The sequence below is a fragment of the Filicampus tigris genome, chromosome 15 (genome assembly GCF_054856515.1).
Source record: "Filicampus tigris isolate MCC_2025a chromosome 15, RoL_Ftig_1.0, whole genome shotgun sequence".
Classification (NCBI taxonomy): Eukaryota; Metazoa; Chordata; class Actinopteri; order Syngnathiformes; family Syngnathidae; genus Filicampus; species Filicampus tigris.
In genome coordinates, this window is record NC_141231.1 from 12,214,725 (window position 1) to 12,225,504 (window position 10,780).

At 39.4% G+C, this 10,780-nt stretch overlaps 3 protein-coding genes and 1 pseudogene across 4 annotated transcripts; all 4 read left to right on the forward strand.

The window, feature by feature from the left end:
• Positions 1-38: 38 nt before the first annotated feature.
• On the forward strand, positions 39-3,807 carry LOC147135531 (histone H2A-like). 2 transcript variants are annotated; one of them, XR_015089852.1, is made up of 2 exons: positions 39-713; positions 3,663-3,780. XR_015089852.1 is itself a non-coding variant. In XM_086053649.1 (2 exons), the coding sequence occupies exons 1-2, from the start codon at positions 63-65 to the stop codon at positions 3,670-3,672; spliced, it is 393 nt and encodes a 130-aa protein (XP_085909775.1). In that variant the 5' UTR covers positions 39-62; the 3' UTR covers positions 3,673-3,807. The 2 variants fall into 2 exon arrangements, 1 of the variants encoding a protein (XP_085909775.1); XM_086053649.1 differs by having other exon boundaries at positions 39-445; positions 3,663-3,807.
• LOC147135532 (uncharacterized) lies at positions 2,363-5,308 on the forward strand. Its single transcript, XM_086053642.1, has 2 exons — positions 2,363-2,770; positions 3,663-5,308. Exons 1-2 carry the CDS (start codon positions 2,650-2,652, stop codon positions 4,811-4,813), a joined length of 1,272 nt encoding a protein of 423 aa, XP_085909768.1. The 5' UTR covers positions 2,363-2,649; the 3' UTR covers positions 4,814-5,308.
• Positions 5,309-5,442: 134 nt separating this feature from the next.
• On the forward strand, positions 5,443-8,531 carry LOC147135533 (uncharacterized). Its single transcript, XM_086053643.1, has 2 exons — positions 5,443-5,847; positions 6,400-8,531. The coding sequence occupies exons 1-2, from the start codon at positions 5,724-5,726 to the stop codon at positions 7,539-7,541; spliced, it is 1,266 nt and encodes a 421-aa protein (XP_085909769.1). The 5' UTR covers positions 5,443-5,723; the 3' UTR covers positions 7,542-8,531.
• On the forward strand, positions 8,355-9,548 carry LOC147135534 (uncharacterized; annotated as a pseudogene).
• Positions 9,549-10,780: the final 1,232 nt, after the last annotated feature.

Here is a 10,780-nt window from a genome sequence, read left to right on the forward strand (position 1 = left end):
TGCTACGCCAGCGGTGTGATATTCTCGAGGTTTTCGAATCCAGTACATTTAGAAAATTTAAGATGTCCGGACGCGGCAAGACCGGTGGAAAGGCAAGGGCGAAGGCTAAGACTCGCTCTTCTCGTGCAGGACTTCAGTTTCCAGTGGGTCGCGTCCACAGGCTGCTCCGCAGAGGCAACTATGCTCAACGAGTCGGTGCCGGCGCACCCGTCTACTTAGCGGCCGTCCTCGAGTACTTGACTGCTGAGATTCTGGAATTGGCTGGTAATGCCGCCCGCGACAACAAAAAGACCAGGATCATCCCACGTCACTTGCAGCTGGCTGTCCGCAACGACGAGGAGCTCAACAAACTTCTCGGCGGAGTGACGATCGCTCAGGGTGGTGTGTTGCCCAATATCCAGGCTGTGCTTCTCCCCAAGAAGACCGAAAAAGCCGGCAAGGCTAAGTAAATACACTTCGTCCTACTACCAAAAACGGCTCTTTTAAGAGCCACCCACTTATTCCGTGAAGAGACCATTCCGGCAAATACTGGCTTGGAAGTACATGCTTTGATCATGAAATACGAAAACATAGAGATATTGGATGTAAGTGAAAGGAACAGTTTATAATAGCCACGACGAGGGTGAAATAAATGAAAACAAAATTGGCATGGACAAGTATCACCACAAAGACCCATACCTGAACACAAAGTCGGGAGAACTGACAAAAACAGGGTAACTGCTCAATCCATACTTTTGATTCCCATAGCATTTGAGCCACATGCGCTTTTAGAACCATGAATAAATTTAAAATAGAATAAAACAAAAATAAGTGCTGATCTCATCTAATTTACTCAGCGGCTCAATTCATGTCGTGATTCATTCACAGGCAAAGTGATTGCGCAACACAAGTTTCTTCTAAATGGGTGTGTCTGCACCCCGCCCCCCGACCGCACTGTGCGCCAGTAATTACCCCGTTTCGAAAACAAAAGCGTCTGAACACACTCTTATGTAGATTAAATAAAAGCCTTTCGTAAATTGGAGACCTTGAGGTAAAGATGGGGTGGAAACGTAAAATGGTGGAACCTTGGAATAAATATTTTATGTTACTGTCGCCACGAAAAGAAGGTTGAATAATGTTTAGCGAAGGGGAAGGGCATCTGGACGTGACGTCGCTCGTGGCGAAATGGTTCAAATATCCTCTTTCAGGTCCGCTGTCTTGTCATATAAAAAAAAATAAAATAAAAAAAAATCATCGACGGGCGTCATGTGTCATTACTTAAAGTACCTGTATTTTTGATTCTGCTAGATGAATTGAAGAAAAATGTCAGGCCCCGGATCAAATAAGATACATTTTTTGATGAAAACAGACTTTGATCTATTATGCCTCCACGAGCTTAGACTGAAAACTAACGCTGACGTGGAGGATGTAATACAATTATGGGCCAGGGGCAAATGTGCAATTTCAATTGGTGACAGTAGTGCTGACGGTGCTGGAATCTTCTTTAAAACCCATGATGTAGAAGAAGAGATGTTATTCCGGGAAGACTTCTGTTTTTGGATGTGTATTATAGAGGGGATAAATACAGAATTATAAAAGTGTATACCCCTCCTGATGCAAGTACGAAAGTTAATATTTTTAGAAAGTTAGGGGAACTACTCCTCATAGGATATCACATTATTGTATGTGGCGATTTTAATACGGTAACGGAGGAGAAAGACCGGATTGGTGCTACGGCGGTTGAACTCTAATTGCGGCCTACCAGCACACAACCAAAACTGTCCTTTTAAGGGCCACCAACTGCTTCTATAATGAGTGCACGTTCATATTTTGTTACTATTCTTTCTTGTCACAGCATTACTAAACCTTGTGGTGGTGCAGATTAAAAGTGCAGTAAATTTCAATGATAATTTTTCAATGTTGTGTATTTCATTTTAAAACATTAATTGCCGAAAAATTGTAAAGTTTGTATGGGGGGCCTCAGGTGACCACACTTTCAACCCATTATTTTATGCAAATGAACTATATTTACATAATTATTCGGCACACTATGCAGGTCAGTGTCTTTTTTATAGGAGAGGGGTTTTGCTTGGTTTGAGCCAGTCTTCCATGGCGCCCACTCTGTCAGTGATATACATACGTCAGGGTTATTTAATTAAATTATTCAGGGCGCCACATTATCAAAAACCCAAGGACATTCCTCTTTCCCATTTTTGTCTATTTGACATGCGCTAATAAAACATAAATAAATAAAACAATAAATAAATAAAACAATAAATAACCATGCCGAGTCGCGTGTTGGCGTGCTGGAGTTTTGTCCAAGTGAGGTTGCCGTAGATTTGACGTATACAGCTGTGCTTCTTTCCAGGCTTTTGTACGTGCACGTTTCAGTACATCATTCGGCCTAAATTCTTACTGTGCCAAACGAAATCTCAAAACTTTGCGTCCATCACTACTTTATTAGAGTAAAAGTAGCGTCACTCATTCAATATTTGTGTCCCGTTAAACTCGTCTCGGTACACGTTGAAGCTTCTCGGCTTTGCTTAGCTTAGTTTATCTTAGCTTATGTTATCTTAGTTTGTCTTGCTAGCTTCTACTAAAGGTACGCGTTTGCACATTGCTCAGCAGAGATCAAGTGTGAGCGTAAAGCGTCGTGGTTGTCGTGTCAACATGTGCGCAAGAAAGATAAAGTACGAAGAGGAATTTTGTGTAACACAAGACGAGAACAAGGGACAACGTCAACTGTTGGGCGCTGTTTGCAAGAATCATCGAGTTGTGTTACATAGAAAAGGTGCGGTGACTAATGTTTTTTTACTCTCACTTGTTGCTTGTTAAGCTTGTTTAGTCAGTGCTTTCTATTTGAAGAATACGTTACGTGTAACATAACATTATTAACGCCCAATAATGTGCACTAACTACATATGATGTAATGTGGACCCGGTGGGCGGACAACTGGTTCATGGAAAATTGGTACTCGCAATAAATCTAACAACCTGTTTGTTTGTGTTAAACAAATATAACAAGAAACTCACGTTTTTAACAGTAAACAAAGACCATAAATTGCTAACAAATCAATCAATATTACAAAATTCCATTTTTTTTCTTTTGCTGAACATTTGGTCAGTCTTCTATCAGAAACTCTGCATTACACAGCACCCTCCTACAATACGAAAGAGTTATTTCTCCAATGATTAGTAGCCCTGATGTTAATATTTTGTACAAATCCTCATGCTCCTCTTTAGCTACTACACAGGTTTTCAATGGGGTTGAGGTCTCGGGGCTGAGATGGCTATGGGACGAGCTTGATTATGTGTCTGGTGAACCATTTTCACAATGCTCAGTATGAGAGTATGATTTATGATCCTGCACTGTAAGTCAGTAATAATTCACACAAACTAAAGTGCTGATTACAAAAATTATGCAAACAAATCTTGCTTTACCACTTTAACAACCGTTATTTTGTTGTTGTTGTTAATTTTCGATCCCCTGTCCCCTGGTTGCCTCTAAAAACTAATAACTGATATACACATTCTCTTTTTACAATTTCTAATAAAGCTTAAATTGTGTTATTTAATTTCTGTGGCTCACCCGATAACCTATCATATAAATAGAAACAACAATGTGCAACATCAAAGTTACCACTGACTGCACTTAACCATATTTTGTTTTCTTTTGATCCTCAGATGTCAGTGAAAAATATCTTCATCCTGAGGAGCAGGAGCCAGAGTTGCCTGTTGTTAAAGAAGAAGAGGAGGAGCAGCTGCAGCTCTCCCACATCCGAAAGGAGGAGCAAGAGTGTCCATACATTAAAAAGGAGGAAGATTTCACAGACTGGCCATTGAATGGTGTCCTGTTGACGAGTGAAGATGAAGGCCAATGTGAGGAGAACAAAGGGTCGCGGCCTCCAAGCAGCAGCTCAAGTCAACGCATGACAATAGAAGGTGATGGTGACCACTGTGGACAGTCACAAGCAGACAACTGGTTAGCTCCACTATCAGAAAGTGACGATATAACGTCAAACTCTCCTGACACCAATTATGGTGATGAAGAGTTTGGTGATATGACATGTCACACTGACAACAAACGCTGGAAATGTCAGCGTGGGAAAACTTTTGGGTCGAAGTGCCTTTTGAAAACTCATTTGAGCGCCCACCCTGGAGAAAAACCATTTGCCTGCGCCGATTGTGATAGAAGATTCTCTCGTATGGGAAACTTAAGGACTCACATGAAAACGCACAGTGATGTGAAGTCTTTTGCTTGCTCAGTTTGCGGTAAAACTCTTTCTACACAAGGAAACTTGAAAAAACACACAACAACACACACTGGGGAGAAACTTTTTTCCTGCTCAATTTGTGGGCAAAGCTTCTCTTCTAATGATTATTTGAAAATACACACAAGAACACATACTGGTGAGAAACCTTTTGCCTGTTCAATTTGTAGTCAAAGCTTCTCTTCAAAAGAATATTTAAAGATACACACAAGAACCCACACTGGTGAGCGACCTTTTGTCTGCTCAGTTTGTGGACAAAGGTTCGCTCAAAAGGTACACTTCAGAACACACACACGAACACACACTGGAGAGAAACCTTTTGCTTGCTCAGTTTGCGGCCAACGATTCTCTCAGAGGGGAATCTTAAAAACACACACAAGAACACACACTGGTGAGAAACCTTTTTCTTGCGCAGTTTGTGGTATAAGATTTTCTACAAAGGGAGTCTTAAATAGACACGCAAGAACACACACGGGTGACAAACCTTTTGCCTGCCCAGTTTGTGGTAAAAAATTCTCTCGTAAGGGAAACTTAAGAATACACGTTAGAATACACTCTGGTTAGGAATGTTTAGTTTACTGAAATAGTAATGCATTTTATGCTAAAACATGCAAAATAATGTTGATTAATAAAAAAAAGTGGTAGGAATGTGCTCTATGTGCATTATACAATAACTGGGCCTGAAAATTATTTTGATTTAATATCTGGCTGGATTATTAGCTGCTCGGTACTTGTACATTTCATTACAAGTAGAAGTTGACTATACAAATGACTCAGTGTACTTTTGCGCTCTACTGAGCATACTTTCTATTCTACTGAAACGATTAACTGTACAAACAATACAGAAGGGTTGAAACAATAGTTTTAAAAAATCTATGTAATTTCTCAATATCATGGAGCCCTATGCCCATATTTTTAAAGAATATTATTGATTGACAATAGACTGTGAATAAACTTTGTCTCTGTGGTAAGATGGAAACGTGTTTATGTTGTCATTTTCTCATATTTGGCTTGCTTTCTCCAATGAATATGCTGCACAAGTAAACATGTTTGTTTTTATGTGTTCGTTGTGTCATCTTTTTTATTTTGTACAGTTAAACGCGCGTTTTCGAACTTGTATTCCTATGACCATGTTGTTTCGTGTGTTAGTGAAACTAAATTTATCCAAGTGGACTTGCCGTAGATATTATGTTTCCAGGCTCCCCACTCCCTTTTTACAACAACAGCCGCTTTGCAGAATAATTCGTCCTAAATTTACTCAAACCTCGACACTGTGCGTCCGTCAATACTTAATTGAAGTCACACATTATTAATATATCTTCGTGATCGGTTTAAAGTCGTCTCACTTGCTCGTTGAAGCTTCTCGGCCTTTATTAGCTTAGCTTAGCTTGCTAGCCGCTAACAAAGGGGACGCGTTTGTTCCCGACACCTCGGCTCAGCAGAGGTCAAGTGTGAGCGTGATTGTCGTGCGAAAATGTGCGCAAGAAACACGGTAAAGTACGAGGAGGATCTTTGTGGAGCGCAAGAAAAGAATGAGCGACAACCCCAACTGCTGGACGCTGTTTGCAAGAGGCCTCCAGTTGTGTTCAACACAGCAGGTTTGTCTCTTGTTTAGTCAATACGTTTTAACGACATTGCCGTGTTTATTTACAATATGAGTTTTTTTTGTCGTGAACCGATTTTTACGATTTTTAATCTAAAATGCACCAATGTGTACTTTGAATTTCACATGGAGAACAATTTATAAAACAACAGAGCAGTGGTTCTGACAGTGTTGTACGGTGTGGGCCTCCCTCTGCGGGAGTGTCAAACTCATTTTTGTCATAGGTTACATCTTCGCAAATTACATGACGTATGCTAGACACACTTTGGTTGCTTTAATGGGCCAAATAAAGTGTGGTTTTAAACCATGTGGTTTTCAACCTTTTATCACCATTATTGATACTTGTCTTGTAGGATATTTATTTTACAAATGTTTATTTTGTTATGATTTAAAAAATATATATATTTAAAGTTTTTTCTTTTGCTAGTTTGGACCATCTGATAACTTAAAAAAAAAGATATATATTTATATATATAAACAAGAGAACACATCATAAAAGCCACAACAGACTGACTTGACCAAAACATGTTTATCTTGTGTCCTGCAGACACCAGTGAAGAAAATGTTGGTCCTGAGCAGCAGGAGCCAAAGTTTCCTAACATTAAAGAGGAGGCAGAGGAGGACCTGGAGCCCTTTCACATTGAAGACTCCCCATACATTAAAGCAGAGGAGGATTTCACAGAGTTGCCAGTGACTGCTGTCCCATTGAAAAGTGAAGATGAAGGTCAATATGAGGAGAACAGATGGGTGGAACCTCCAAGCTGCAGCACAAGTCAGCACATGAAAACAGAAGGTGATGGCGAGCACTGTGGACTATCACTAGCAGACAGACGTTTCACTCCAGTATCAGATAGTGATGACACGTCACACTCTCCTGACACTGATGACGATAAAGAGTCTGAAGATGATATGACATGTCACGCTGTCAGTAAACGGTGGAAATGTTCTCAGTGTGGAAAAGCTTTTGGCTACGAGTCCAATTTGAAAAAACATATTGTATTACACACTGGGAAACGTTTTCCCTGCTCAGTTTGTGGTCAGAGTTTCTCTTTAAGGGGCAACTTAAAAGTACACACAAGAATCCATACTGGAGAGAAACCTTTTTCCTGCGCATTTTGTGGTCAAAGTTTCTCTCAGAAGGGTTATTTAAACATACACATAAGAATCCACACTGGAGAAAAACCCTTTGCCTGTTCAATTTGTGGTCAAAGATTTTGTAGACAGGAACACTTAAAAAAACACAAAAGAACTCACACTGGTGAGAAACCTTTCACCTGCTCAGTTTGTGGGCACAGTTTCTCTACTCGTTGCAGTTTAAAAAACCATGCAACAAGACACACTGGCGAGAAACCTTTTCCCTGCTCAGTGTGTGGTCACAATTTCACTACGCGGGCCAATTTAAAAAAACATGCAGTTTCACACACTGGAATGAAACCTTTTGCCTGCTCAGTTTGTGGCAAGAGGTTCTCTACAAATGGTTATTTAAAAGTGCACACAATGATTCACACTGGAGAAAAACCGTTTCCCTGTTCAGTTTGTGGTCAAAGATTCTATAGACAGCAACACTTAAAAAAACACACAAGAAGTCACACTGGAGAGAAACCTTTTCCCTGCTCAGTTTGTGGTCACAATTTTGCCACACATTACAGCTTAAAAAAACATGCAATAACACATACTCGAAAACGTTAGCCTGTTCAATTTAAGTCAATGATTCTCTATAGACCCGTTTCGCTGATGTATTTTTCCCCACAATGCTTAGTTTCTGGCTGCCATATTTGAGGGCACACACACAGAAGAAAAACACGACGAGAAGCCTTATCCATTGTAAGCGCTATCGGTCATTGGTCTCCATGTGTCTAGTTTCGGTGGAAAGGTCATTATTAGGACACCAATCCATTACATCGACACATTGGAAGCAGTCGTTCGAAGTCAATATGAAGAAAAAACGAAGAAGTTTGGAAGAACTTCCAAAAATCAGACTAGTCAAATGAAGCCAGTTTGTTCCCCAAAGTGAGCTATCACAACATTGTAAATAACTCGATTATAAAGAAGAAGAGTGACTGTAGCAACTGAAACTGCACAGGTTGTTGTGATTTATGAACATAAAAAGGGACTTAGCGAATATTTTTCTTCTGTTTGTCTCACTCACTCGACTGTGTGCTATCCACCGCTTGCCCTCGAACATGGACGCTTTTGCACACAGCGCACGAACGTGATGTCAGAACAGAAGGGTCTATACAGGAGTACTGTACTTAAACACAATAGTTCCCACTAGTGCGGAATGATGTCAATGCGCAGTTTGTAGCCATAAACATTCTGCACAGAGCAATTCACATAAACGCAAAAACACACATTGTCGACAAACCTATACCTGCTTAGTTTGCAGTCAAGCTTAAAAAGATGCCCAATCGCACACACTGGTGAAATCTTTTGCAGAGAAGAGCACACGTTGGTGAAAACGTTTTGCCCGATCTGTTTATGTTAAAAGATTCAAACGTAATGATGAGGTTAAGAGACACAAGTGTGCTGGTGACAATAGCAGTGATCATAGAAGCTTTGTGTTTAATGCTACAATGACAATGATTGTAAATAATCTACATTATTGTATTATGTGTATCTTCTTGTATTTAATCTATCATATGCTGTGCCTGTGATTTAAGGAATAAAAATATTTATGTCAATAAACGTTGTCAAAATGGATATAACAGTAAACGCGTAAATTTCAAATTTTGGGGATTAGTGTTCGTTTTCTTGATTCGTGCGGCACCTATGTGTTAGCACCATATGTTAAAGAGGAGGGAGATTTCACAGAGTTGCCAGTGACTGGTGTCCATTTGAAGACTGCAGATGAAGAGAACAAAGGGGCGGAGCCTCCAAGCAGCAGCTTAAGTCAACACATCACAACAGAAGTTGATGGCGACCACTGTGAAGGATCACAAACAGACAGCCGATTAGCTTCGATGTCAGATAGTGACGACATGCCACACTCTCCTCACACTGATGGCCATGAACAATCTGAAGATGATATGACATGTCACACTGACAGCAAACGCTGGAAATGTTCTCAGTGTGGGAAAACCTTTCGACTTGAGGCTTATTTGAAAAATCATGATTGTCCACACTAGTGACAAACCTTTTGCCTGCTTAACTTGTGGCCAAAGTTTCTCTCAGAAGCTTAAACATACACACAAGAAATGGCACTTGTGAGAAACCTTTTGCACGTTCGGTTCGTGGTTGAAGATTTTCGGAAAAGAGTCACTTGACAAGACACAAGAACCCACATTGGTGAGAAACCTTTTGCATGCGCAGATTGCGGGTTGAGTTTGTATCGGAAGGGACACTTATTAAACCACAAAATAATCCACACTGGTGAGAAACCTTTTTCATGTTCGGTTTGTGGTCGAAGATTTTCTGGAAAGCAAAACTTGACACGACACGCAAGAACACACACTGATGAAAAACCTTTTGTCTGCTCATACTGTGGCCAAAGGTTCTTTTCGAAAGCACACGGATGAGAAACCTTTTGCATGTTCGGTCTGTGGTCAAAAGTTTTCCAAAAAGACAACCTTGGTACAACACACAAGAACACACATTGGTGAAAAACCTTTTGCCTGCTCAGTTTGTAATGAAAGATTCCTAAATAAGGGAAAAATTAAGAGGCATAAGTGTGCTGGTGAGATTCAAGTGATAAATTAAGATTTCTATAATCTCCTTTTAGCGTTTTAAAGATGTTACAGAAAGCACATTTTGTGCACACTAGCTCTGTTGGGTGCCTAGTACCACTGAATGGTTTAATGAATGAATGATCTGTGTACCTGTACTGATTTTTGAATGTTTTGACTTTTTTATTTTTATTTTTTTAAGTATTCAAATTGTTACATTAACCTGCCAAAGAGCTGCAGATTAAAATTAACAATGGCTATAATCTCATGTTAACATGTAAATGCTTGTTAATATAAACTGTCCCATTTTAAATGAATATATACATTAAAATATACATTTTCCATGTTTATTTTTAGCAGTAATTACAATGACAGTGATTCTACATAATCTACATTCTTGTATTATATCGACTCTTTTGTATTTGATCAATTTTGTATTTCTAAATATATTGTTATGCTGCATTTTTAAGGAGAACGAAAGCCAGCCTATCAGAATGACTACTGTTTTACATACTGCAATTGATGCACAAAAGCCACTAATATCATGTCCAAAAATCACAATGACTCTTAATTCTTCGCAATTTATTCACTGCTTTTTACTTAGGGTTGTTCCTGTTTGTATCTCCTTTTTTTTCATGACGATTTATGAAAACATGACAGTGATTGACGTCACACACAATACCTTCTCAGCCATGAGTAATGATTACGAACAAACCAAAGAGTTCAGTGACAAAATAGCAATCTATTCAACTTAGCTGCATTACGTTCGCAGGAAGTTCTGATTGTGGAAATTGCTTGAGTAAATAGCTGACTTACTATACCTTGTATGTAACATTATAAACTGCTCTGCGTCCACTAGAGCAGTGTTTTTCAAACTTTTTTCAATCAAGGCACATTTCTTTCATTGAGAAAAAATGTGCGGCACACCACCAGCTAAAATTGTGAAAAACTGCTTATTTTAACAATAAAAGTGTTGTATTGTTTATATAGGATAGGATAGTATTTTAACCTGGGGTAAGGGTTTGAAAGTAGGGTTTTAATAATGTTAGGGTTTAAAAAAATCAGGGTTTTAACCTAGGGCCAGTCACTGGGGTAAGGGTTTCAAAGTGAAACTAGGATTGGGGTTTCAAATTACAGATAGTATTTTTAATTAGCATTTTACAATTTCTGCCTTATTTTTTCGTTTCAAGATATAAGGCAGAAGCGTGCTCATTTCATTCATTCACTATACTTTAGCATTTGCATGCCAAACTCTCTCAATCGGAC

Excerpts from the sequence above, each read along its gene's own strand:
- LOC147135532 (XM_086053642.1), top strand. The coding sequence starts at position 2,650 with ATGTGCGCAAGAAAGATAAAGTACGAAGAGGAATTTTGTGTAACACAA. Across the intron at positions 2,771-3,662 it reads AGTTGTGTTACATAGAAAAG|ATGTCAGTGAAAAATATCTT; the intron begins GTGCGGTGACTA and ends TTTGATCCTCAG.
- LOC147135531 (XM_086053649.1), top strand. The coding sequence starts at position 63 with ATGTCCGGACGCGGCAAGACCGGTGGAAAGGCAAGGGCGAAGGCTAAG.
- LOC147135533 (XM_086053643.1), top strand. The coding sequence starts at position 5,724 with ATGTGCGCAAGAAACACGGTAAAGTACGAGGAGGATCTTTGTGGAGCG. Across the intron at positions 5,848-6,399 it reads AGTTGTGTTCAACACAGCAG|ACACCAGTGAAGAAAATGTT; the intron begins GTTTGTCTCTTG and ends TGTGTCCTGCAG.